Source organism: Crocodylus porosus, unplaced genomic scaffold, assembly GCF_001723895.1.
Source record: "Crocodylus porosus isolate Cpor-Errol unplaced genomic scaffold, CroPor_comp1, whole genome shotgun sequence".
Lineage (NCBI taxonomy): Eukaryota > Metazoa > Chordata > Crocodylia > Crocodylidae > Crocodylus > Crocodylus porosus.
Window position 1 is genome coordinate 28,845,481 of NW_017728911.1, and position 27,639 is coordinate 28,873,119.

At 46.8% G+C, this 27,639-nt stretch overlaps 1 protein-coding gene across 3 annotated transcripts in view; it reads left to right on the forward strand.

Moving 5' to 3' along the window:
* The window catches only part of NTRK3 (neurotrophic receptor tyrosine kinase 3), a 291,538-nt gene that overhangs the window by 99,881 nt on the left and 164,018 nt on the right, over nt 1–27,639 (forward strand). For 2 of the 3 annotated variants that reach the window (XM_019533747.1, XM_019533749.1), the window contains exons 6-11: nt 756–898; nt 1,547–1,688; nt 5,286–5,582; nt 9,128–9,151; nt 10,304–10,374; nt 12,161–12,263. In XM_019533747.1, coding sequence (XP_019389292.1) covers nt 756–898; nt 1,547–1,688; nt 5,286–5,582; nt 9,128–9,151; nt 10,304–10,374; nt 12,161–12,263 — 780 coding nt within the window. The remainder of the gene's footprint in view (nt 1–755; nt 899–1,546; nt 1,689–5,285; nt 5,583–9,127; nt 9,152–10,303; nt 10,375–12,160; nt 12,264–27,639) is intronic. The other variant, XM_019533748.1, reaches the window with a different exon arrangement.

Here is a 27,639-nt window from a genome sequence, read left to right on the forward strand (position 1 = left end):
TCTCATTCATTCAGGGTCTTTCTTCTCCCCCCACATGCACCCTGTAATCCTTCTGCTTGTCTGTTCCCCTTTTTATAACTGCTGGCAGTGTTGGTTGCTTGCTGTGTGAGTATTTGATGCCAGTGGCAACTCAGTGGGAAGGGGAGTAAATCAGAGCTGCTCTAAATCAGTGAGTCTTTTTGGAGGGAAGAGCAAGGGCACCTTTTATGAGTAGAGATGCTGTTAATATGAGGACACATCCTTGGTCATCTTCCCTTGATTGTTATAAATTAGAGGAGAACTCTCTCTTCACCTTCAGTGCCAGTAGCAGCGTTCCCTGTTTTAGTTCATACTGGATTTCGTAAAACAATATCCTCCTCTCATCACTTTAACCTTCCTAGACCTTCCAGGGAGGAAGTGCAGGGGCTTGTGGGAAAGGGGACAAAGGGTATGAGGGTTTGGCTGGTGAGAAAAACTTGGACAACACTTCCCAACTGGTGTGTGATGTTCCGGTTGCAAAGCACAGGGCAAAGTTCCCATGTCACTACTTCTAAGCCTGAAAAGGCCCAGCTACCTGCCATCTCCTGCACTGGGTAGGAATGCATTTTCCCTTCCCTTCCTCTCTACTCAGAAGCTCAGGATAGCACAGGCTGTTTTCGTTGCAAGGTGAAGCCTGTTTGGGAAATGAACCCCTGGGGTTCAAAATCTCCATGTCTTAATTGGCCATGGTGTGTGCTGGTCACTACCCTAAGCACTTTGGTGTTTGGCTCCCTTAGATCTCCCTGAGATCAGTGTCAGTCATGTTAACCTGACTGTGCGAGAAGGCGAGAACGCTGTGATCACCTGCAATGGCTCGGGCTCGCCGCTGCCGGATGTAGACTGGACTGTCACAGACCTCCACTCCATCAACACGCACCAGGTAGGAGGTGAAGGGATTTGGGTGGCTGGACATGGATTGTTTTTGCCAATGAACCTGTCACTCATGATTCAGAAGACGTGGTGCTGGTAGAGGGGACTTTCCAGGTCTTTGATTCCCTGTTTGTTCCAAGTCCCTGGGTTTGGTGCTGGGGGTTACCAAGAAAGAGAGAGAAATGAAACAGTGACAGAGTCGTCTGGGTTGCATAGCCCACACCTGAGTCAGAAAAGCTGCCATAGGTGAGTATAGGGTTAAGGGAGTGAAAGAAGACGTTGGGTGATGTCAGGAGAACCATTGCTCTTACGGGATTGTATCTTAGCTTCTGTTTATACCAGCAATGCTACTTATTGCTGACAAGGCTATGTCACCATTAAGTGCGGTGAAGAAGTGCATGGCTAGCTTAACCAAGGCAAATTGTTTCCCTTTGTTTCCAAAGCTGTGGTTATAACCTGCTTGGAGCATGTGCTGTGAGGCTCACTTTTGCATTGGTGAGAGACGTAGTGCCACAATCTTTCCTGGCGGTGGTGTTGACAACACCATGGTATCTTAATAGAGGAGTCAGGAGTCTTGGGTATTGAGGGGATGAAGTGAGTGGGGAAAAGGGCATTATTTGCTGCATTTGTCTATACCATCTCTCTCTGGGATTTTCAGACCAACCTAAACTGGACCAATGTTCATGCCATCAATCTAACTTTGGTAAATGTCACCAGCGAGGATAACGGGTTCCTTCTGACATGTATTGCTGAGAACGTGGTGGGAATGACCAACGCCAGCGTGCTGCTCACAGTCTACTGTAAGTAGAGGCAGGGAGACTGCCTTCATAGAGGTCAGATGGAGGGGGAACATGGAAAATACTTGAATGTGCACCATGTGGGGAACTGAACCTGTGCCACTGTGTCCATCTTGAATTGCTGCCTCTCTGGCTGAGGAGTTGGGGTCAAGTGGTGCTGAGGAAGGGGCCAGTTCTTGCATGATGTGGAAAAATATTTTGCTCTCTGCCCACCTCCGGTATTACCTGTTTGCAGAAGCGGGCATGCAGTAGGTGAGGCGTGGTAGTCCCATGTTTGCCTTGATAGAGCAGGTGCCCATTAGCTTTCTTGGGTGGCCTGGCTACGTGAGCAGCTGCATGTCTTGCATCCTGTCTAGCACATGCAAATGACTGCTTGTGCTCACAGAGCAGGAATGTACCTGCTTTTTCCGGAAAACCCAGTTCATGGAGGAAAAGTCCAACCGGGGCTAAAACATTGTCCTAGTGCTTGCAAATTATTCACTTTGTTGACATCCCAGGGCCAAATCCCCGATCTTGCTGGAGTCCTAGAGTCCCATCATTGATTTCACATTTCACCCCAGATCTGTTCTGAGTCGATTTACCTGTAACCACTGCATGAACTCATGTAGAACAAGGCTTAAGACCATTCCTATGTAGACTGAAACCAGCTGAATGTTCATTGTGCTTCCTAATATAACTTACCACAAACCTGACCTTAACAGGAGGTTTACACAGCTTTGCTGTCTTGGGCACCGGGGATTTACCAGATGTTGCTGTGTTCACATCACTTGTTCTTAGCCTATGTTTTAGAAAGCTTTCCCTGCCTCTACTCACCTACTGGTACTAGAGAATCACAGAATCATAGAAACTGAGGGTTGGAAGGGACCTCAGGAGGCTCAAAGCAGGGCCATCCCTAACTAGATCACCCCAGCTAAAGCTTTGTCTGCCCAGGTCTTACCTCTCTGGGTAACCTGCTCCAGTGCTTCACTACCCTCCTAGTGAGAAAAATTTCCCAAATATCTAACCTAAACTTCCCTTGCTGCAAATTGAGACTGTTGCTTCTTGTTCTGTCATCTGCCACCGCTGAGAACAGTCCAGCTCCATCCTCTTTCGAACCCCCCTTTGGATAGTTGAAGGCTGCTACTAAGTCCCATTTCAGTGTTTTTTTCTCTAGACTAAATAAGCCCAGTTCCCTCAGTCGTTCCTCCTAAGTCGTCTCTCGCATCCTCATAACTACGTTGGTTGCCCTCCACTGGACTCTTCAATTTGTCCACATCCTTTCTGGAGGGGGGTCCAAAACCGGACACAGTAATCCAGATGTGGCCTCACCAGTGGTGAATAGAGGGGACAAATCACTTCCCTTCACCTACTGGGGGGATCATGTCCTGTTCTAGCTAGTTGAAACGTACAATGTACTTCCCATGTCCCATGCAGTGCAGGGACTGCTGGACTCCTGTCGAGATGAGGCAGTCACAGAAAATGGGGTATTGGAAGGAGAATAATAAGGGCTGCTTCACTGCTCTGGTCTCTGGTGTTGAAGAGCCCAGGCACTCAAATTTGCACCGCTACAGCTCTGAGAAGCCTGTGTATGAGAACAAGTTACGTGCCCTTCTCTGGAGTCTTTTTGTTTTTACTCCATACCCTTTAAAGGTCATTTTTGCCCATTTTCCCAACTGTAATCCTGCAAGCCACTGACAGTTTCTCCCATGTCTGCTCTCACTGTGAGGCCTCATCACTCATAGGCTGAAATGTCATTCTGAAAAGAGCTGATATTTCTGGGTTTAGGTGACCGGCTGCTTTGATACCATCTTAGTCATTTACCCAGCGAGACCTGTGTAGTCACATCCTGACTTAGGCTTACGCGTGGAACATGATTGATGGGACTTTCAGCATTGTGCCTGGAGTAACAGCATGTGCTCTTGGTCAGGGTGGCAGGGCATCAGCAGGGCTGTGAAGGAAGACCCATGCGGTGCCTGCCGTGCCTGCCAGCTGTATACCATGCGCCCTTCAGCACTGTTTTTTCATTGCATTTACAACATGAAAAATTCACTACTGTTAGAAAAATGGAGAGGGACATGGATGGTGTGTTCTTGGTGAGGGAGCCTCCCAAGGGACTTGCAGTGGTATGGTAGCCAGGAAAACGAGAAGGAATAGGAAAGGAGTGTTTCCACTCCCTTCATCTTATGCTATGGTGACCTTTACACAGCAGTGCCATGCCACCCTGGCTCATGCTATCCAGCTTCAGGGTTTGGGATCATACAGGTAAATGCTGCACTGGGTTTGCCTTAGGGCAGGCTGAATCTCTGGAGTCGGGGGCATTTTAGTTGAAGGGATAATGCATACCCATCCAATGCAGGGAGCTCTCTGTTTTAATCTGTCCTTGTTCACCTCCCTCTCTAACACCCCTGGACGCTCAGGCAATTAAAACTTCCCAGAGGGGTTCCACTAGTCTCACCTCCCAAGGACATCCAGCTGCAAAGGATCTTGGAGGGATATTGCTTGAATGACTGTGAAATCCTAAACTGTTGACTGTGGTCAGAGAGCCCCACTCGGCCCCTGAGACATGTACTCAGTTATGCCTCACCTGCATGGCTTCCCTACTAGGGCCGAGCTGTTTCATTATGATTCAGTGGGGTGGGCAGCATGGCAGTGGTGCCACAGAAGTTAAGGTATCTGCTCTGAAAGTATGAATTCAGGCCCTGCTTTGGACTCCTGCCCATGGTCAGCTAACCTAGCTGGCAGTAGGTCCCTGGTCATTCAGACTGGGGAACCAAAGGCAACTTATTGTAACGCTGGCCACATCTCTCTGTTGAGCTCTGTTGGGTACAGAAACGGGTGTGCCTAAGCCACAGTAGCCTGTTGGACCTTCCTGGCAAGGATCTGGGCTGGAGGCCTGGTCTCAGAGCTTCTTTCTGAGAGCGGTGGAGCTGCAAGGTTTGGTGTGCCCCATCTGTGTAGGAAAGAAATGTCTCAGCGTTGAACCTCGGGTGGATGTTCTTCATGACCCTCTTTAATCCTCTGCAGTGGGGACAAGGCTGCTGTGAAGCACAGCCACTTTGGGCTTAAACTGAAAGGGGTAGTCTGGAGATGAAGGTGTGTCATAGGATGAGCCCTCCTTGCTTCATTAGTGATCACCGTGTATGTGTTGCTCGGTGCAGGGAAAGGTGGGTTATTTTCTCTCTTGACTGGGGATTTTAGCTGTAGAAACTGGTGCTCTGCATCACTCGCTAGATGCCTGTTAACATGAATAAAAACAGCGCTCAGGCACATCTTATGTAGGGCCTTGAACACGAGTGCTGCAAAGCCTGCAAAGAGCGGTTCAGAGCTGTGACCAGGTCAGGTTAGTTTGACCAGGAGCAGAGGGAAAGGAGATGACTCTTCAGTAAGAGTAGCTCATCTGCCCTTCTACCACCGAGGCCAGACTGAGCTCCTTTTGGGCTCCATTCCAGATCCTTTGGGAGCTTACTCGGTGCTAGCAGCCTACCGAGGAGTCCAGCTTGAAGTGTAGCTGAGCTAGAGCATAGGTTATACACATTGCTCACTCAACCATGGGAGAGAGGTGTTTGAATGTCTGCTGTAGGCCTAGGTCCCACCCATTCCCACTGTGTTTCTCTCTGCTAGATCCCCCACGCATCCTGAGCTTGGAGGAGCCAGAGTTGCGTCTGGAGCACTGCATTGAGTTTGTGGTGCATGGAAACCCAGCCCCCAGCCTTTACTGGCTGCACAATGGCCAGCTCCTCAGGGAGACGGAGATCATCCGCATGGAGTTCTACCAGCAAGGGGAAGTGTCCGAGGGCTGCCTCCTGTTCAACAAACCCACTCACTACAATAATGGCAACTACACCATCGTGGCTACCAACAAGCTGGGCACCGCCAACCAAACCATCAAAGGGCACTTCCTCGCCACGCCTTTTCCAGGTAAGGAAGTTCACGGCTTGCTGGCACTGTGCTCCAAGCCACACAGAAGTGTAGCAACAACTCTTACTGTAGTAGCTGTTCAATGGCAGGAAGCACCACTGCTTGACAGTTAGCTGGAAGGGGGGAAGGAAAGTCACATATCCAGCTGAAACTTCAGAGGAGTTTTGAGGGGCAGGTTGTAAGAGCTAATTCACCAGCGGATGCAAAAAGGTTCCCTGGTATCGCAGCCTTAGTTTCGTGTCTCACTGAAAGAGGGCAGTTTGAATGATGCCATGGCATGCTGGGATGCTTGGGTCTGATCAGGCGTGTATGGAGTAGGTCCAACTTAGCTTGTGAGATCTCACCAACATAGAGTGATTGTAGGGAACCCTTTACTTCCTTGGCATCCAGTGGGGAAAAAAAATTAAGGGGAAAAAGGGGTTAAAATTTGACTGAAAATAAAATGAGCAGTTGCTGAATATGAGTAAAAACAATCTGTGTTTCTGATTATTCTAATGCCTCTCGATGAGAGAAGGACACAGGCTATGCAGCTTATCTTGAGTCACCTCCTGAAGCCCCATGTTCCTCTAGTATTGGCCATTGTTTTAGCATATACTTTGCATACTAGTTGTGCAAGGCAGAGAAAAAACTAACTCTAAAGGGACTTGCTTCCTCCTGTTGACTTTTGACCTTCATTTGTCCCCCCTCTTCTGTAAAATGGGCTCAGCCCAGACGGAACGTCACCAGAAATCTACAGATTTTATTGAAATAAAAAGTGATCATCCCTCACTCTTGGCACAAGAGATCCCACAAACCAGCAGAGATCCCAGTTATCCTGCATCATCTTTTTGCTAGGCAGTCTCAATACATAATTTGAAATTCTTTACCATATTCCTAAGGGATAAGGGGGTAAATTGTAGAAGCAAATTCAAGTAGGGGAAGCTCTTGCTGCAGGGAGCATGGTGGAGAAGTTTGCAATGGCTGACCAGGAGGAAAGGAGTGAGAGATTGTGCCCTGCCTTCTGGTTTTACAGCACAAGCTAAGGCACCACAGAGTTAACAGAGCTTTGCATGCAGTTGCCCTCAGGAGTAATGCCGTGAGAAAGTGACGGCCCCAAATTGGCTCCTGCAGCCCTAAAAAACCCAGCAAAATAGGGCGCTTACTAAATATAGAGCAATATCAATGGTATTCTCATTTATTATTTATATCGCATCATAAATGTACACAGAGCTTTCCCACAGGTCAGAAATAGCAAATGAAAACCTAAATCCCTGCCTTGAAGAGCTGACAATTGAAAGACATGAACAGATACAGATGGGAGTGGAAAAATTATACTCAAGCTTCAAGGACGCTAATCTGTCTAGCGATCTAATCTGTTTATGCTTTCTGCTCTATGGGAGGAAGGACACTCATATTTCTGTCATGGAGATAGGGGTTCTGCCTCTTACCTCTAGGCTTGACGTTTACCTGACTGGGGTCATTTGAGCCCGTTTTTCTCTCCTGCCCAGGCGGGGGGTCGGACTAGAAGATCTACAAGGTCCCTTCCGACCCTACGTCTATGAATCTATTTCTCTTCTCTGGGACTCTGTATCCCTGTCTATAAAATGGGGGTAATTATGTTCCTAATATATTGACAAAGTGCTAGATGGAGTCTTTGTCCAAAATCACAGGATGTGGGTCTACTGTCCCAAAGAGCTGACACTAAGCATTCATCTAAACCCTAACATGAGCTTGAGAGGAGAGGACAATGTAAAGTGTTTTGAAAACCTTATTTGGAAGGTTTTCAACTTTTTTTTTTCCTACCTGCATCTTCAAACCTCTCCATCATTCTTACTTTCCTTGATCCTGTGTCCCAGAACCTTTTCCATCATGTCAGTTCCCCATGATGTATTTCAGTACATAATTTACCAGTCTTGAAGTTCATTGCTCCATACATTGCCAAGGTCGACGTTAACATCCAATGCATCTGAAGTTTATAATTTCACATTTGAGGGCAGATTCTTCCAGAACATGTCATAAAAGCTCGAGCATGGAAGAATGTGCCTTCGTTTGGGAGGTTTTTGTCTCAATCAGCCAGGAGTGGAATTTCTTAACCTGAAAGTTTAGATCCTCGGGGGGGTGGGAATCTACAACTCATGTTGTGGTTAAAAGCCATCTCTCGCAACCCGACTTAACCAAATTCCTGTTAAATTTCGGATCAAAATTGTTAAAATTTGGGTTCACGCGGACTGAATCATGTACTGAATTCTTTTCAAATGTGTCAGGTCATTTTGTCTAGGAAAACAAAACCTGGGAAATGATATTTTATTTAAAAATTCTATGCAGTTTACATATCCTCCTCTCCCCCCCACACCCAAATTAGGGTGGGTTTTTTTTTTCATTTTGTTGGAAAAAAAAATCTTTTTTTTTTGCTTTGCTTTAACCTGAGGACCCCCTAAGTTTGTATGGCAACCCAGGCACTCAGTCACCCTCCCAGCTCTGGCTGCAACTTGGGTGCGTGTTGTGCTTCCCTTCAAGAACTCGGCTCTGTTTGAATGGGAGCACTGCAGCATCATTCCAGGAATCTTTCACCAGCAAAGCTGTGTAAACTCAGTTAATATCAGGTTTGGTTTTGTGCACTGGCGAGTAAATTGAAAGCTGACATTGTTCTCACACTATGTAAACTGAGTGTCGCTGGGAGCTTTAGACCTTATCGTCCACGGCCCTGGCAGGCTGTTGAGTTGAAGGAGCTTTATTGAATATACTGAACGAGTCGAGTTGCTGATGTGGATGACTGACATGGCTGGCTGGCATCAGGCATGATTCAGGTAGAGGACAACCCTGCCCCACACCTTCCCATGACATGTCTGCCTTGATCCCATTTTTCCCAGCCCTTGCTCTGTCATGGCTGTGCCAGTCCAACCCTCTCCTTAATTATCCTGTCCATCTCCTGTTCGCAGTAGTCACGGGACTTGCATCTCTGCTCTGTCAATGCACCTGAGTCCAAGCCTTTTCCTCCCGTCCCATCCACTATTGCAGGCTAAGGCCCTTCACAGCTGTGCCAGTGCACCTTCATCCTTAGCTGCAGTGCCCCTTGCTAACTTTACTCCCAGCTGAGTTTATTACACATTTCACTTCAGTGTCCGTTAAAAATCCTAAACATCCAAAATGATTTTTTTGTTCATTTTGTTGGAAAAGCCTGAGCATTTTTGGTTCACCTCAACCTGAAAAATACACACATTTGTCTGAATTCGGAGGTTCTTTGGGCAGCACTTGCAAACAGGACGTGTTGTGGGGCATTTTATTCTCTCTCCACATCCCCCTGAATTCTCCCCCCGCTCCCTCCAGCACTGTATTGTGGATTGGACTCCTTGGTGCTTCAGAAAAATCACCGATTGATTGTTCTTCCTACCAGGCTCTTCCCTGTGAAGTCACCAAGAAGGTGTTAGCTAGTGGCTGGCTTGCTCTCAGGCATACACATGGGCTTGTGAGGAGGGAACATGCCTGAGAAGTGTTTTGCGTGGGAGATTTGCTCTCCCCCTATCATGCTGTTAATTGTGTTGCTTCTCTCTTTGTCCTTTCCACAGAAAGTACGGATAACTTTGTCTCAAGTAAGTGCCTTCCTGTCCTTTGCTTTGTCGCTTGTGTTTCCTCCTGAATTCCAAGGAACTTGGAGATGACATAGCAGGGATAACATCAGCCTTGTAGGATGGGTTATCCCAGATGCCCTAGTAAGAGCTAGCTAGGGTCTCTGCAAGATGCAAGCTTCTCTATGGGATCTCAAGTGCATGGGGGAAGGGTCTTGTGTGCTGCATGATTGGTACAGCTGGTGTGTGTCTGTACATGACCAGGGAGAGGTCTGAAGAAGGGTCTGCACCAGTGGAGGGGAGGTAGGTGTGCTAGTACCACAGTGACTTGCTAACAGGCCAGGAAGGTGCTTGATCAGTGTGTCTTTAAGCCATCATTGACCCAGTTGGAGCAGGACATTGGAGCAGGTGTGGCATTGGCTGAAAGAGAAAAGGAAAAGCAGCCTTGGTGGAGCCCCGTATTTGCTGCTGTTGAATAACAGATGAAGTGATGGGTCTCAGATGGGTTCCTAACAGACAAGGTACTCACAGTGCCTTGAGCACTGATTTCAGCACCTGGCTAGCAGTCTGAGCAGAGAGTACAGCAGTGATTTGGTCCTTGTTATCTGACTTCAGGGTGGGTGTGTGTGTAGGCTGAACTCCTTCGGCCTGGGCTGCACCTGTTTTGTGCTTGGGAGACTTCAGTCTCCTGGGTTTTTTGGTGTCAGCATTTTAAATTCCTTTAATTTCAGAAAGGACCCGTCAAAGGTATTGTTTATTTGTTTTTAATTTTACAGGGTCTGGTCTTGCAGCCATTCGCATTTCAGGGGTACTTGAGCTGTTAGCTTGTCCTGAGTGCTGGGAGGCATGTGGGTGGAACAAGGATCCTCATTTCTCAACGTTTGGGATTTTTCTCATTAGCTCCACTGAAGTGGCACTGTTTGATTAGTAACTGGGGGCTGTGTGTTCGATGCAGGGTTATGTAGGAGTTTAGGAGAGATCTGTTAGCTCATCTGCAGGCAGAATTATAGCCCCCCTGAGACTTGAATTCAGGACCTTTGAAATAGGAGGGTGATTTCAACCCCTAGTCTAAGCCGTTCTTGCTGTGTGTAGAGCACACGAGGCTGGGAGGCTCTGGTGCCCATCACGTTCCAGAGATGCAAACTGAACTTTTTCTCTTTCCTCTTTTGGTTCCAGTTGGTACCTATGAAGTGAGCCCCACCCCGCCTATCACTGTGACCCACAAGCCAGAGGAGGATACTTTTGGGGTAAGCATTATCTGCTTTTTTGTAGGGGAACCCTTTGCTACTGATTTCTTGCTCCCTTGATGTTGGCTGTTTTCACAGACATTGCTACTATAGTGAGATATTTGTAAGTCAAATTTCTCCCTTGATAATCCTGACTAGTCAGACATCACAAGGTGTAGGGTAGATAGGGTTGGATAGGCAGGGATATTGGTGTGAGCCATATGCACCTCCTGATTGTAAAAAATATGGCTGCAAATGCATTGAAAACAGGTCTCCCATTAGCAGTTTCCAGCAGAAATCCTCTGAGAACAGTGGGGGAAAATAATGAAAAAACTCCCGATAATTGAGTTGGTTCATATCGTAGTAAAACATTTAAGTTCATCCTGTGCTTGGGGCTCAGGTTCAGCGTGTTTCATTTTCACCATCTCTTTTGCTCCATTCGGTGATATCTCACTAGGGCTTGATGAAATTAGCTAACCACCCCCCAAAAATATACCCTCCCTCCAAAAAAACCCGAACAAGGCAGGGTTTGCAAAGCTTCAAAATGTCGTATTTCACAAACTCCAGATATAGAAAAAAAAATGTTGTGTGCAATATTGTGGGAAAAGAGTAGCATTTCATAGAGCGGCCTTAATTTGGGGAGAATTTTGGAATCTTAAACACCAGCCAATATTGACAAATTCCAGTTTGGTCTGAAATTTCACCCAGCTCTAATTCTCAGCAGACTGGAAAGAGCTGCTGATGCTGGGATTTGATTGTTTAATAAGAGTGAGAAAGAGAAATGTAGAAAATACACAGGGGAATGCACGTGGTAAAAGGTAACATTTGGTAAAAAAATATAACATTTAAAAATCAAAATTGCAAGTGTATCCAAGGCTGGAAAAAAAAGGAAAACAACACTGAGCCATGAAAAGGTGAATATCTTTGTGTTAAATGGCATGTTTCTTTGTAAGGGTGTGTGTAAGAGGTAGGCTAGGGCCCGGACCAGTTGAACCACTGGGCAAATGAAAGTGAAAGGGAGTCCTACAAGTTGTTTGTTTCGAGTGGTACAATGAAAGTGTCATATGTGAAGATTTGCAGAAATAAACATTTGCTGGCGCTTTGGATGAATTATTTGGACTTTTTAAGCCAGGGAGGTTTTCTTTTCTGTATTTGACCTTATATATATTTCTGTATAAGGTCTTTGGGCACTATTGTAACATAAAGACTTATCCCTACTGCTGATACCATGACTACTAATAAATAACCAAGGAGCTGCTAGGGTCTTCAAGAAAACAGAACACCTGGAAACGGTTCTACCTCCTTTCCTCTCTTCTCTTCCTTGTGTTTTCTCTTCCCTCATTCTGTCTTCTGAGGGGTGTTTGGATGGAAACAGGATTGCTATTTCTAAAGAATTCCTCTGTTCCTATCGCTTGTACTTCATCTCAGGTTAGTATCCCCTTGCAGCTGTGGCATCCCAAGCTTGTTAAGATGTCACAAGTAGAGGGCTGTGACTTGTGTGTGGCGAAGGAAAAAGCAGAGCACTAAACAATGCTGAGGAGCAGAGGCCTTTTTCCGTGCAGGGGTACTTCATGAGAAGCGCGGCAGAGGTGGTATGGGAGGAGAATTTTGGCTGATGCCGTTTCAAAGTTGCACTGGAGCCATTTACGTTCCAGCGTGCTTGTCTTCACTGCAAGCGTCCACATTGCATCGGCAGTGCAAAAGTACAGAAGGGGGACCCGAGCTGGGGGATTTCTATTTTCCACATTTCAGCTGGTTTTGACACCACATGTTCCATGGGCCTGACTCTCTGCTTTGTCCCTTGCAGGTCTCCATAGCAGTCGGGCTTGCAGCCTTTGCTTGTGTTCTCTTGGTGGTCCTCTTTATTATGATCAACAAGTATGGCCGACGGTCCAAGTTTGGGATGAAAGGTACGTGCGGTTGCATGTCTCCAGAAGGAGGCACCGTCAAGGAATGCTGGGGTCTGTGCTGCGTACTGAAAGGTTTTGAGCTGTATTCCTGCAGGAGGCTGTATCTACTAATCAATGCCAACACCATAGTCCTTTCAAAGGGGAAAGTTGCTGGTACCTCTTGTATTTGTTGCCTGCATCTAGACAGCAGAAGAGATTGCTTTTTTATTTACTAATTTGTTAGTTCAAGCTGTTCCTGCCTCTTGGGACATTGGTGTGTGTGTTTGTGTGTGTGAATGGTTTTAATGGTTTTTCTTTCAGTTGGTACAAGCGCACTAATCCATTGCTTGGAAGGGGGTTTAGGTCCCACGGACTGCCCCTGCATGATGGCTGTTACGTGGAGAAGCGCAAATGCCTGCATGGAGCTTTTTTTGTGGGCCTGAGAATAAATGGTGTTCAGCTGCACAGGAGTGAGGGGGTGAGTGTACTGGGAGGGGGAGTCGAAAAGTCACATAATCCCCTCATTTGTATGTTGGGCAATGACTGACAGAAAGGAAGCGGTAAATTCTGATGGTCTAGGATGGAAAGATGCTGGGCCGCGAGAAGGTATTTGCTGAGAGCAACACGTGGAGCAAATTGCAGCAGGTTGCATGGGTTTTTCTGCTGCTTCCCCGATAAAATGTTTTGCTTGCTGCCTCTTCTGCTTCACGTCCATCCTCTTGGGAACCGTCTCAAGCCAGCTCGGTAGTGCTTGGCCAATAAGACGACAATGATTGCCATATGGTGCCATTCTCTCAGCGCTCCTCAACAGCGTGGTCGGTTCTCTGTAGGATGGTGGAGCTCATGCCAAGAGAAGCTGAATCACTGAGTGCTGTCTGTTTCTCATGACTCCTTTTGGTGCTTCTCTCCAGGCCCAGAGGGGCAGTGATGCCCAGCAAAGGCTGCCGGGACAGCTTTCACGTAACAGTGGTTGCCAACCTCCATGCCTGTTAATAGATACAGGCACTGGACAGCCAGACATCTGGTCTCTGGTTGACACGAGCCTTTTCAAAGACTGCTGAATGGCAGCTGGTTTCTCAGCGCTGCTGGGGGCCGCGTTCTAGGAACAGGTTGACAGGTTTGGGGGCATTGCTTGTGCTTGCCCAGAGTTGTGTTTGCTTTGCAAAGACATTTCTGAGTGGGTCCAGATGGGATTCTGGCGAGTTTCCCTTGTGCATCTTATGGAGATGGAAGACGGGACTTTAATTAAATAGCAAATCTACTATGTTAACTTAGCAATATTTAGTCCATATGTCCATTGATGGGAACCATCTGGTAGGTTGTCCAGACTAGTGGGTGGTGCAGGGGAATGGAAGTCATGATTCCTGGGATCTATTCCCATCTCTTCCACTGACTCACTTAGCGTCTGTAGGCAAGTAGCTACCTTAACTGCTCTCTCTGCTTGAGTTTCCCCATCTGTGCAATCTGGATGGAGTTTACTTACCTCCTACTGGGGTTTGTAAGTGAGTTCTGATGGCAGAGTTTACAAGTGCAAAATGTTAATAGGTAAAGGAAAAATGAGGAAATCCTCCTCCCTCCCACCCTAAGCATGAGAAATGAGGGGAGAGGAATGTATTATACACGTAGGTGACCTCTTGGGTAGATGCACACACATTAAGGGATCCAGGCAACCCTACATGTCACTCCCTTGGACAAGCTGACATGTACCATGGAAATCCTCCACTCCAACTTGTATACTACCTAGATGGTACAAACTTGTAACAAGAAAGCCTGGATTTTCTTGTCTTAACACTGCTGTGCCAACTTACCATTACTCTGATGGTAAATCATAGAAATCAGTGTCCCACGGTGGACTTAATTTTTTAGAAATTATTGGCAAAGTTTTATCAGTAAAGTGGCTGGCGAATGACTCTGCTTTGATTGAATGGGTTTGGAATATATGTGGGTTCCTGAATTGTGAACGTGATCCCAGTTCATTGATTTACCCCGTCACAAGCCTCCGAGGCACCACACTGTTGAGTGTAGGCAGAGATGCCACATGGAGTCGGTAGGGCAGTGCCAGAGGGTTTGGTACAGGAGTGAAGAAGAGTGTTTTTAGATCCGTACATTCCCACTGAGCAGAACTTTCCACTGATACAGTGGCTCCTGCAGTTTTCTTGGGGGCTTCTGTGGTACCACTTTACTGCCACAATGCAAGTTTGTTGGATTGTTCTCACTAAAAGCTCCACCCTTGTATCTCTTCCTCATCCCCCCCATTCAGCTCTGTGCCCAGGTTTCCCGGTTCCATTTTCTTTGCTTTCTTCTCTTCAGGTTATTCCTAGTGACTTTATCTGTTTGTACAGCTTCAGTTACCACCTCTTTGCTGATGACTCTCACATCTACTTGACCCCCTCTCCTAAAATGCTAGGCAGTGCCCAGGTTGTATCCTGCTTTGATTACTGCAACCACCTTCCCTCTTCTCTCCTCCCTGATAATGCATCTCTCTCTCCTTCTGTCCATATGATGCTCCTCACTGCTTATATGCTTTTTCTTTCCCATCAGTCAGAGCCCATCACTCCCAGTTCCCCCATCTTGCCCTTACGGCCCCTCAGACACTGCATACAGCTCAAACGGCATGACTTGAGCGAGGGTGGCATGCATGAGCTGTTTCCCCACCAGATTCTCCTGTCATCCTCTGCAAAGGAGGCCGTCTCCCAGCTTTGCCTTCTTCCAGGATGTCCCCTGCTTGGGGAGGGTGGCTCTCTCCCACTGTGCTAAGCCACCTCTCTTTCTTCATTCCCATCTCTCCTCAGATCTTTCCCATGAGCTCTTGACCTGTGCCCAAGACCATCCTCACTGCAGTGTCACCCTACAGTCGAAGACTTATTGAAAACCAAACCCCAAATCCCCTTGGAGCTTGCTGCCCCCCCCGGATGATTTGCAGTTGAGTTCTCAGGCAGGAGCTGTATCCTGTGTAGCATTGGGCATATTGTGGGTGATTCAGAATAATATAGAAAAAATTGAAAGGCCTGGGTTGGGGGGGCCGGGGATCAGCCCCTGAATCAGGAGTTCTTTGCAGCCAGTTGATGCGTTGCCACTTGCTGTTGAAATCCCAGCTTGGCAGGATTGAAAGAGCAGGTTTTTCCTGTTGTTTTTGTCATGGTCACAGAACATTGTGTGCTCACGTTGGATGCATTGCCCAGAGCGCCGTGTAAGCCTCTGTAAACTTGTCTCTTCCTCCTCCTCTGCTGTGCTACTCCCATGAGAGTTTTACTGTATAAAGACTTTGAGGTGGAGGGACACTTCAGGGAATGACGAGGAGGGGGGAGAGGAGGATGTGCCAGACTGCTTGTGCTCTGAGGCTGTGCAGCCAGGAATGATGGATTCCCCTGACCCTGGCCCAGCTGACCCTGACTTTGTGCACGGGGCCAGAGACTGCAGTAAAGGCAGTTTATTGTGGACTTCTGGTTTATGGAATAATGCTGTCTCTCCAGATATTCTTGTTGATCCTCAGCAGCCACCTCAGAAAGAGCAGAGTGGGCTGACAAGACCTGGGGAGGGCTTGCACAGCCAGTGGGGATGTGTGTGGCTGCAGCTTGGGAACATGGGTTTTGTGCCCTTGCTTTTCTTTGTTCTGTTGGGCCTGTGTTGTGTGGCCTAAGTGTTCAAGTGGCAGTTGAGGGAGGGCTCCATAAGGAGCCAGCTTGGCCCCAAGAGAGATGCAAGTGTCTTGCTTTGCTCTGTCCTGGTCCCTCTGCCTGCAGAAGTGGCAGTGGCAGGCTGCAGCCTGAGCAGCCTCCTTTGCTGAAGAGCCCGTCACCACGACACAGAGTTGTTGAGCGTGCCTGTCTCGAGGGTCTTGGAGACTGTGCTGCTTCTGTGCCCTGGTTCACCTCCCTTGCCTCCTCCTTGCTGACTGTCAGAGCTGAAGCAGTTGCAGCCCTTTCTTCCTCCAGGTCTCTGCAGCAGTGTCCTGGCAGAGCCACGGCTTGGGTTACGGCCTGACTATTGATCTACCCTGCAAAAAAAGCTGTACAGTGCTTGTTCTGCCAGCTGAACAGTAGCGGAGCTGATGGGGAGGAAGTTGCAGAGGGCCCTGGTGAAGTGGGTTATAACGCACTGCCTTCCTTGTTCTTCACCATTGTTCTGGTGAGCATGTGGAATTTGGCTCCGTGCCATCCTCATTGACTCTCTCCACTGCCTCCGGAGGGGGCCCCTCATTAATACTGGATGGCGAATGCTGTCCTGCCTTGCAGGGCCTCCTTGTAGGTTTGCTTCGTGCAAACAGTAGAGAAAAATGTGGCTTGGTAGCCTGTTGGTGACTGATGGAGCAGTAGAATGTAAAAACCCAGAGTCGGGGGAGATGAAGTGGAAATTGGAAAACAAAGGGCCCTTTCTGAAATGTAGGGTTAGCCGCAGAAAATGGAGCGAGAAAATGGGCAATGGCAACACGCGAGCAATGGGGATCCAAGTCAAAGGCACAGTCTGCATGAACTTGCTCCAGTCTGATGTGGACCTTTTTTATGCATAGGTGAGTGATTGTGCAGCCAAAAGTTAGACCAAGGGAGTCCTGGCTCCTGGTTTTTACCCCTTCGCTCTTGGGAGTCGGAGTTAGAGGTTAGTGTGGGCAACCTAAATGTAAGAATTCCTTGGTTCTGTTCTCAGGTCTTCCAGTGACTTGCTTTGTAAGCTTGAAACAGCTCCTTTGCTTCTCCGTACCACTGTTTCTACTTATATGCTGACAATTTATACCCCATCTTGATATTGCAACTTTATGGGAAATCTAGAAACCCCAGTCTTGCCAAAGTGTAAGTGCAATCATAATGTGTAATCAAAGTGTAATCATAATGCAGGGAGAAAGTTCATAAACTAATAATGAAGCTACACAAAAGTTAAGGCACCTAACAAGGTATATTCAGGTGCTAATGAAGACCCTAAGGGTAAAAGGATCCAGTTGATATAGTATGCTTTGATTTATTTTTGGAAAGCTTTTGACAAGGTCCCTCAACAATGGCTCTTAAAGAAACTAAGCTGCCATATAGAGGGGAAGGCCCTTCTATGTAATGACAACTGGTTGAAAGATAAGAAACAGTGGGTTGGACTAACTGGTTGTTTCTTAGAGTGAAGGCAAGTAAACAGTGGGATCTCCCAGGGATCTGGCAGCTGCATTGTTTAATATGTTCCTGAATGATCTGGGAAAAGGTCTAAATAGTGAAGTAGCAAAAGGCAGTTTCCAGTTAATATGAAATTATTTCAGGTGAGATCCAGAGCGGATGGTGAAGAGTTATAGGAAGATCTCAGAAAAGTGATTAAACAGGCAAGAGAGCGGCAAATGAAATTTTGCATTGATAAATGCACAGTAATGCACATGGGGAAAGACTAATCCTAACTTTGCATACATACTGATGGGCTCTGAATTAGCTGCTACCACCTAGGAAAGAGGTCAAAGAATCCTTATAGGCAGTTTTCTAAAAATACAATTTCAGTGTTCAACAAGTGGTACAAAAGGTACAAATTGTTTTAAAAAGTGAAAACAAAACAGAAAGCATCATGATGCTCGTATAGGAAGCTAAAATGTGCTCATGTCTTGATTACTGTGTGCACTTCTGGATTTTGTTGCCTCAAAAAAGGGATGTCGTAGAACTGACAATGGTACGATGGAAAGCAACAATGGTGATCAGGGTAGGAAGAGTTTTCATACAAGAAGAGACAAAGAGGGTTAGGACTCTTCAGCTTGGAAAAGAGATGACGGGGAGAGATGTAATAGAGGGCTACAACATTGTGAATGGTGCAGAAAAAGTGAATAGGGAACTGTTATTTCCTGTATCTTGCATGACACCCAAAGAAGGGATCAGGCATCAGGCTTAAAACAGACACCAGAAAATATGTTATTACACTGCACATGATTTACATGTGGAACTCAAGACTTGAGGACGTTGTGGACACCAATTCTAAATATAGCTATCTTCAAAAGAGATTAGACAATTTTATGGGCACTTGTTCCACCAGAGGCTGCTAAACATAGCAGTCAGGGTTGTAACGTCTGGCTCCTCCTCAAACCAATGACTGCTGATGATGGGGAGGATCTGTCTGGGGGATCACTCTGCACACTTCCTCTTTCTTGCACTCTGTAAAGCATCTGCTGTTTGCTACCATCAGAGACCAGAAAGTAAGTTAGACAGACAGTTGATCTGATCTGTTATAGCAAATCATACATTCTTAGATAGGTGGAGCACAAAATGTGTGCTGTCCTCATATGAATCTTTTCTATTTCATTCATGAGGTCTTTGAGTCTGGGGCTTTGTGCTCAGACTGTTCTGCAGTACACACTCTTGTTGCTTCTCTTGTTGCTTCACACATAATAATTCTTGTTTCCAAGAGAATGACAGGACTGGGAGGGGAGGTGAAAAATGCTAGGGAAAACCAGATTGAAGTGTACTTGTTGCTTTGCTTGGCTGAATCTATCTTCTTGCCTCAGCTATAAACCATTTAGGTTTTTCAGAAACCAGGCTCGGCATCTGAGATGTGGGTGAGGGATGACCAGACTTTGGCCTAGTTTCTGAGAACGTACTTTGATTTGCTTGCTTGGTTATTTATTTAATGATTTCTGGATCCCTGACTTGACAGAAAACACGGAGGGGGGGAAAAAAAAAAGAATAGTAAATAAATGCTGCCCATGATTTCTGGTGGGCTTTATAAGAATCCCATTGCTATCAATTCATTTGGTATTTGCTTTAATAGCCCTGATCAGGGCTCTGGTTCTGCTGATGTGCACATGGATGTCAAAAGTACTTGCAGAGCTGTTCCATTGTAATTTAGCATTAGTTAATAGATGCTTAAACTAAAGTGGTTGCCTATTTGATTATGATTGGGGGTTATTAACATCTTTTTCCATAAACAGATGGTAACTGTCCTCAGAGTCGATTGCAGAACAAAGCCAGGGTTCTGATTTCAAGGGGAGCAGCTTGTGCAAAGATATTCTGGATTCATGGGCTTTTTTAAAATTTATTTTGTTTGTCTCCTTTCCTCCTTGGAGTGTAATTATCTCCTCTGTTTAATGAGATAAAAAGTATTGAAATGACATAGCCTGGCTCTCAAATGAGATGAAATCCTGACCCCCCTTGACTTACCCAGGTTTAGCTCTGATGGCGAGTTTGGTGTTTTTCATCGCTCTACAGGAACGATACGGTACAAGAAAGTCCATGAATCTGTAAAATTTGTGCCAGTCTATCAGTAGGGAACTGGACCCAATTCCTTTCTCTTTTGTCCTCCTTGCACTCAGTTAAGTGGCAGGGGGGTATTTCCTCTCATCAAGGCCATACAGAAGATGACCAAGAAGAATAAGAATGAGTAAAAGGCTACAGGCTTCTGCTGCCGTCCCAGGGCTCAGCTCTTTAATGGCTCGAGCACCTGAAGTACTAAACTCCTTCAGTGAAGTCAGCGAGAGCGGGAAGCGCTCAGCATGGTGCAAGGTGAAGACCTCTTTCCTCATTTGGTTTTTAAGCCCCTTAGTTCATTTCTGTTGCTCCGTTCCATTTAGCTTCACCTGCCTAGAAGCCAGGGATTGCAAGGCAGAGCTGTTTTGCTGGAGCTCCTTGCTTGAAGTGCTTTGGTGCCCACTGCAAAAGTGCAGTTTATATTATTTGTATTTATTTATGATTTCAGCCTCGTAAAAGCTGCCAGTCTCCATCTGGAGGCCCCTGCCACCCATTAAAAAAACAACCCAGAGCCATAAAGGCAATGGCAAAGCAAACCTCTTGTGTAATTTCTTACAGCCTTGCTCCTTGGGGAGTTTCCAGAGATGGATCTTATGTTCCCTATGGCAGCATTTCTCTATGGGGACCCATTTGTTTCTGGTTTCACGGGGGGGGAACAATTCCAGTGTCACAGAGCAATGTGCTATGTTAGGCCTTCTTACCAGGATTTTTGTACCGGGTCCTGACAGAAAGGTGCAGACCCCATTTCACTTCCAGCATTTTTCTGTGTCTGGTAACAGCTGACTCGCTTCCTATTATAATCAAGAGCTACCGGATTTGATGGCACCAGGCCACATAAACAAGGCGGCTGAGCAAGTTCTTCCCAACCTCTGGGCGCTGCCGTGTTAGGCAGAACTATTGTGCTTGAAGGAGCCAAGGATTGTTCTTTGGAAAGGAACAAAGAGACGAGTTAAATATTCTGTTGAACTGCTTGGAGGACTGATCAGCTGGAGATTAGTAATTGCTTAGCTCTAAAAGGGAAATAACTTTAAAGAAGAATTAATAGATTGCTTAGTAAAAATGTGCTCGGAAATGCACCTACCAGAGATTATCAAGCCCCGTCTTGAATTACTTACACACAACATGAAAGTGCATTTAAGAGAAATGCTAAGAACAGCTTGAGAAATGGCAGATAAGAAGTTTAATCTGGCCTGAGTCTCCCCTGCTTCCATTAAGTTCCTTTAGTTTTTCCTTCTGCATCAAGCCCGAGAATCCTTCTTTTACCTCTGTTCCTCTTGTGTGCATTCGGCTGTTTTCATTATTCTCCGGGGTTTCTGACCCATAGCACGCCTCAGCCCCATTAAGGGGATGATGAAGGGAAGGGCTGTACAACAGAGGTTGGGTAGCAAAAAGCCACGTCACGCAATTCACATGCCGCTCTTCCGGCTGGTGAGTCCTGCGAACAGTTTGCAAGTCGCACTGGTGACCTCTAAAGTTCTTTGCAGATAAATTGAGATGCAGATGTCAAATTAGGCCAGGGGAAGTAAATTGCTGGGTTATAAAGACAATGCCAAACCCAAGCTCCTTGCGTGTTGCTGCTTTGCCCAACAGAACATTGAGTGGGAACAGACTGGAGCTGCAGGGGCTTCAGGACATTGGGTTAATGAGGAACAGCAGGAGGCTGGTGGCCTTGCTGAGTGTGCTAGGATTCGAAGTTCACATGTGTTGTGGGCACAACCTTGTGTACGGTTCCTGGGGGAAAGGATTAGAGCCACCTCGTTCGTTCTGGAGGGTCCAAGGAGACTTTCTTCATCTCCTGTCGATTTAGAAGCCAATGAGTGATGCCGGCTTGTGGTCCTGCTTTCCTCTCTGCTTACAGATATCAGCTCCACAGCTGTGAGATGCCATGCTGCTTACTTCAATCAGCAGAGCAGCTTTCCCCAGGGGCCAGGAGGGAGGCATTAATCCTCCAAGCATCTCTTCTCCACAGCAGCCTGGTTCCCACTCGGCCATTCTCCCCTGTTCGGTTTTAACCCACATGTATTGCTTGGAATTTGTTTCCCCCCCCTCTTTTTCATTCTTAAAATGAATCAATGTTGAGTGAGGGATCTTGGATTGACAGCCTGGAGACTGGATTTTTTTTATCCTGAGAACAGGTGAAATCTTGGATTGACAGCCTTTTTTTATCCCGAGAACAGGTCCCACATGTAGCTTTCCCCCCCAGTGCCTAATCCGAGCTGGAGAGATGACCCATGTAGTCAGGAGGAGAGTCCAGTCTCCATGCCCCATGCGACCTTTGGTCCTGAGCCTGGAACAATGGGGGAAACGAGTGCTAATTATGATGGTGGTTTTGGCGAGGGAGCAGGACAGTAAGACGGGGAGAAGCAAGGTGGCAGCAGTCCATGCTTTCCCCTCCCACGTCAGCTTTAATTAATATTTTAATTGTGATTTGTTTATGCTGCCTTCGCCTGTCTGCTGTTAGAAAAGGCTTCTTGTGCCATTAGTAGCAATTAATGTGCTTCATGGAGATTGCTAAGAGTAGTTTATCATCTCCCCTTCTGCCTTGCTGTAGGATCGTTGCTGTTTTTCCTCCCGTTTTAAGCAGAACTCCCAGAATGAAGTGGCCCTTGCTTTAAACTGTGCAGCCCGAGAGCTCAGCCCCTGGCCTAATGACAAATAATTGGGGTGGTAATGAACATGTGTGAGTAGGCTGTCGAAACCAGAGGAATATTTATGGAGTTCTGATAGGAGGGTTATAACAGCTGGTCATAGCATAATATTGTTTGATTGAAAATTTGGGCTGAAGGTGATCTGAGAAATAACTCTTCAACCTGGGGACTTTCAAGGCAGTGAAATTAGTCTCCAAAGGGAATTGGTAGAATCTGGGTCCTTTAAAACTGGAGTGGAAAAAGCACTGGTCAGATTGTAGAGGCTAATGGTGTATTGAATCATGGAAATCGTAGAAAATGAGGGTTGGAAGGGACCTCAGGAGATCACATCTAGTCCAACTCCCTGTCCAGAGCAGGTTCCTCCCCAACTAGATCATCCCCGCCAAGGTATGGGGTGGTCGGAGGGGTCTCTACCCTGTGCTGGTCGCTGGTAGAGGACCCAGTGGTCCTGGGTTCTAGAGAGCACTGGGAATCTGCCAGCGGCTTCAGTTTTACTGATGGAGGTGAGAACCGGATAGGGCTCTGTTTAATACTCGGTTGTCTCGTGTCAGTATGGAAACACACTATCTGGAATGAGCGGAGCCAGGGATAATGCCTGGCTTGGTGCACAAAGGCAGCTGCCTTCACAGCTTTCGGCGTGGGAGCAATGAGTGAGAAGGGAGCAGGGCTGTGACCCCTGGTGTCTACCTTTGTTTTAGGATCCGAGTCCTGGCTTGGAGACGCTTCAATCGTTGCAATGGAAGGAAGGGAATCCTATATTTTGGCAGTGTATGGTTGTGATTTATTATTTACCCTTGTTTCTGCTTCAAGACAGACACTTGGGGCTTTTTGCTTATGTTGCTTATAGTTATTTATAAAATACCTGCATCCTGAATGTCGTAGAGATGATGTCTCTGTCCTTTTTGGGTTAGCTGAGTGGGGAGTGCGCTGTTTATCTCATGCATGTGGAAAAAAGATACAGCAGGAAGGATATCCATGAAAGGATACCCAGGGTCAGGGGCCTAAGTCGCACAGACTTCAGAAGACCTTGAAGGAGCCCCTTGTTCCCATACTTGCTATGCATTCGTTTCTAGGAGAATGCCTCCCCTCAACTCATTGAGTCACAGCCTCAGTCTTACAAAGCACAAAGAGAGAGCATGGGATCACTGTCGGTAGCTTTCCCTTAGGTTTTCCCATCTCTTTCTCCATCTTGTCTTGTCTTTTCCTGCCCTTCCAGTCACAAAGGAGTTGCTTACCCTCAGCCTAACAGCAGCAAAACTAGACTTCTCAAAGACTCCATCGTAAAGCAACTCTGTTATTGTCTCCTCCACATCAGAGCCATTACTATATGGCTTTACATCACACCTTTATTAGTGACCAAGGTCCTCTGGACCTTCTATGAGTTCAGTGAGCTTCTTTACCCTGCAGTCAAATCAAGAAGAGGATTTCCTTGGATGCTTCCAGCTTGGTGATACCGCAGGAGGAACAACCTTTGGCATGATATTTTGCCTGATTTGCCTCTGGCACTTGCTGGACCAGGGAGGTGCAGAAGCTTCTACATACAGGGAAAAACAATTTTTCCAAGCACAGGAAACATCCTGGTCAGCTCAGGCTATGGAAGTCCTGGTGATCCTTTTGCTTTCTTTTGGTGCTCCCAACTAGAACATTTTGCCCAGGATGTATGGAAGACTAGAAGCAGGCTTGGGTTGGGGTGTGGAAGTCCTTTCTCCTTAGTCCTAATTTGTCTTATCTGTGCAAAGTGAAAATGGCACAGGTTGAACTCCTGAAGCCAGGGCGATCTGGGATGCGCAGCAAGCTGGTGGGAGATTCCTGGCACATGTGGGATCTGTCTCTTGACACAACACAGCGTCTGCCACTCACACGCAAGCCTGCAGCAGTGAGACAGCTGCTGGAATCGGGGTAAAGAAACTGTCCCTTTTTGCTGCTGACAAGACGATTTCATTTTGATGCTCTAAAAGCTTTTGTGACATCCGCAATTTTCCAGATGGATAACGAAAACCTGTAGGCCGGGGCGTCTCGGCAGCTCTCTGAGCGCTTGCCTGTAGAGCTGCATCCATTGGTTTCATATCTGCTGACAGGACTTAATAATCATTACATTGACTGGAACTGGCATGGAAAGAGGCAGGTAGAAACCTACTGTCCTTGGGCTAAAACATTTTCATGGCATGGGGCACGAGATGAAGTTTGGAAACATGAAATGCTGTCCCAAATAACCCCAGTTTTTGCCAGATGGCTTAGGGACTCAGGAATGCTGCTGCCTTTCCCATGGGCCATCCAGTAGCAATATCTGCTTTAACCCCAGAGGACTCGGAGGGGAGACACACCTCGAACATTGTATATTAAGGGGAGCATTAGACTGAGATATTCTTGATTTGTTTCCCGCTTTCCCCATGCCATTTGTGGGAGATGCCATTTCCTTTTTCCTTTGAGGGTGATGGTACCATTTCTCAGAGTTTTGGGATCTTCCCCATTTCCCCTCTGACCCCCTGATCTCCAAAACTGCCGCATCAGAGTGGACCTCCCAGTCATGAGAGAAAATCAGCCTGACTCCCTCCAGAGCCGGTTAACACTATGCCTCTAATAAGCCATACAGGGGTAATAGCATATGGTCTGAAGGATAAATGGTCTATCTGGAAGCATGCTGAACAGACACCCAGTAAATACAGGGGCACCGGGATTCACCACCTTTGTCCTTGTTAGAAAGGGGTTTATTGCTGATGAAGGGTTGGGGACAGGTGCTGGCCTTAAATCTATTTCTTTCAGTACCCTCCTGTTTCCAGAGGGTCTTTCATGTTCCTGGTAGCCCTCCATGCACATGCAAGGCATAAGAGCTGCCTCCTTTCCCTTTTTCATTCACTGAAGCAGAGGAGCCAGAGATAGAAAAGACCTGCTAGGACATCTGGTGTCTCTCTGCAAATGTAGTTGTGTTCAACAGGAGGTGCAATGCCTCCTGCAGACATACTCACACTGGATGTCATGACTTATACCATGTCCATCATGACTTATATCTCCCTTCACCTCTATACAGTCAGGATGGCTCATAATAAAGGCACAGCAGCCTGCTTGCCCTGTGAGCCCTCTAGAGAGGTAGAAAACCTGTCCCATTCTCATCTGCGGTCAGCTGAGGCAGTACACTGTGGGAGAGCCAAGCCCTAGCATGTTCTGTAATTCTTCATTCATTTCAAACAGCCTCTTCCCTTCCTATCCTCACAAGGCGCCTGGACTTTGTCAGTAAGCCATAGACATGGCCCATCATCCACTTGACTTCTGATGGAGAGGTCAGGGGAATAATAGCATTGTGCTTCCTAGTTTGCTACATGATAATGTAAAATTTAGCCTGCCAGAGGAGACCAGCGGTTCATGTAGTCTGGTGCCTGTCTCCAGCCCTGACACATTACTACTAATCCATCATATCTGGTGCCCTCTCTAGCTAGTCTGGATGAGACCTTTGTTTCATTTAGATCATCATATTCTTTCTAAATGAATTGGGTCATTCCTGTGGCTCCTCCATGCTGTAATATATAGCTACCTGACCTGCCAGGTTATAGCCACAGCCTTGGTTGCCTCTAACCCATAGTGGATGCACCTGGCACCCCTAGTCCAGCATTTTCTATAACAGAGGCCTGTGCTGGCAGTGAGATGGTGTAAAACCCCTCGCATGCCTGGCCTGTGCGATATTGCGGATAAGGAAGAAACTCAAAGGCAGGGAGACAGAAGAGATGGTGATGGGGACAGCGGAGGAAGTGAGCACCAAGCTCTTCCCTTGCAGCTCCCACATCAGCCTTCTCTGCTCTCCTCTTCCCTCTGCCAATGTCGTTAATCTCGTGCCTTTAGTCCATGCCCATGCACGTGTTGTACATCTGAACATGCTGTAGCAACACGGCTGCTGTGACACCTGCGGTATTTAATGATCAAGCCTGCCTGCCTCTCGTTAGGGGGCCCCCTTGTCAGCTCTCTGCCACCTGTTCTGTCTTGCAGTATAGCGCTGTTTATTTAACAGAGAGATTAAGTACGGCATGATGGCTCCCAGCGGAGGAGCCGGGGAAACTGCTGCCATCTATAAATTGGAGCCTTGTTTTTTTAAAAAAAATGTAATTGCCATCAATTACTCGCAAGCAATTTTGGGATGCAGTGGCAACGGGTAACCCTTTCCTGTCTGGACAACATGAAGGGAAGCTTCTTAGGGCATGGCAGGGAGGGGGAGGAAATGACCTTTCGACCAGTGAAGAAGAGCGATTGGTGGAAGGAGTGACACTGGTGCCCTTTTTGAGAAGATTGTCTCTTTCTATAGGGAAGGGAGGTCTTCTGAGATGACCTTCCTCACTGCTTTCAGTTTCCCCAGCTGTTTTCCTTACTGGCCCTCAAGGCCCTCTTTTTGAAGCCAGCCTGACTCCGGGGCAGAGGGAAATTGGGCTTCCCAGTTGGAGCATCTAGAAGTGGAGGGCAATTCTGGAAGACCACCTCCTTCTCGCTTCTTGTGGCCACCTGTGAGTCCCAGGGAACTGGAGTTCATAGGTGGGACCATGGCGGGGCCATAGCTGATCCTCCATCTCATCCAGCCTCCTTGATGCAACTATAGAGAGGAGTAGGGCGAGCATGGAGCAGGTTGTAGGATCTCACTTGAGCCTCCATGGTAAAACGATGCCTCCATCCACTGAACCCAAACAGCTGCTTTCAACTTAGGTTTGTCTTCAGATGCTGTGGATGTGATATGAGGAATTCAGCTTGCTCTTTCTCGTATTCAGCCATCTAAGAAAGATTCACTCTGCTTTATTTTAAGTGGCTGATTGTATTCAGTTTACCCCCTGCAGTTTCACTTAGTTGCACCATTTTTCCACTCCTTGCCTTCGACTAATATACAGTGTTGTACCGACGGTGGTAAATGGCTACTGTGTTCCCATACAGACGTGGCTACGTTTCAATGGTCAGCCAAATGATTGATGTGTGAAGACCATCTGTAAGGTGTTTTGGGAAGAGAGGAAACGCATAAATTTAATACTCTCATCTGAGAAGAGGAAAATGAAAAGTGAATTTCTCATGATGAAGCTTATTGAGAGATGCATTTTCCAAATGAATAACTCAATTTTGTTGAATGCTGCTCATGTTACAAAGACTTTGATTTCTTTTTTAAAATATAGAATTAATTGGGGCATAATAGCTAGCAAGGCATTCTTTATTGAGATATGTTTTTTAATCAAGCAGAAGCACCTGACAGTACAAGAAGAGTGAGAATATAACTTAAGGCAGCAAAGCCTTGGGATCAATTTATAGTCTCCTTAATTAATCTTTCTACCTGTTATTTATTGTAGCTTGTAAAGGGGGAGAAAGCATGCTCTTGTTCCCTTGGAATGGCAGCCTGATGCCACGGCAGAGCTGAGTCGGTGGGGGCATTGCCCCACTGGGGTGGGGAAGCAGAAGGACATGCTATATTCACAACCTGTTGGACTGCCATTGTTTGGGATTATCCAGTGTTGGGCACTGTTGGAAGCATGTGTGTGAAATGAAGAACTCCCTCAAATTACGCTGGCTCCAGTTTTGTGAAAGACACAAGTG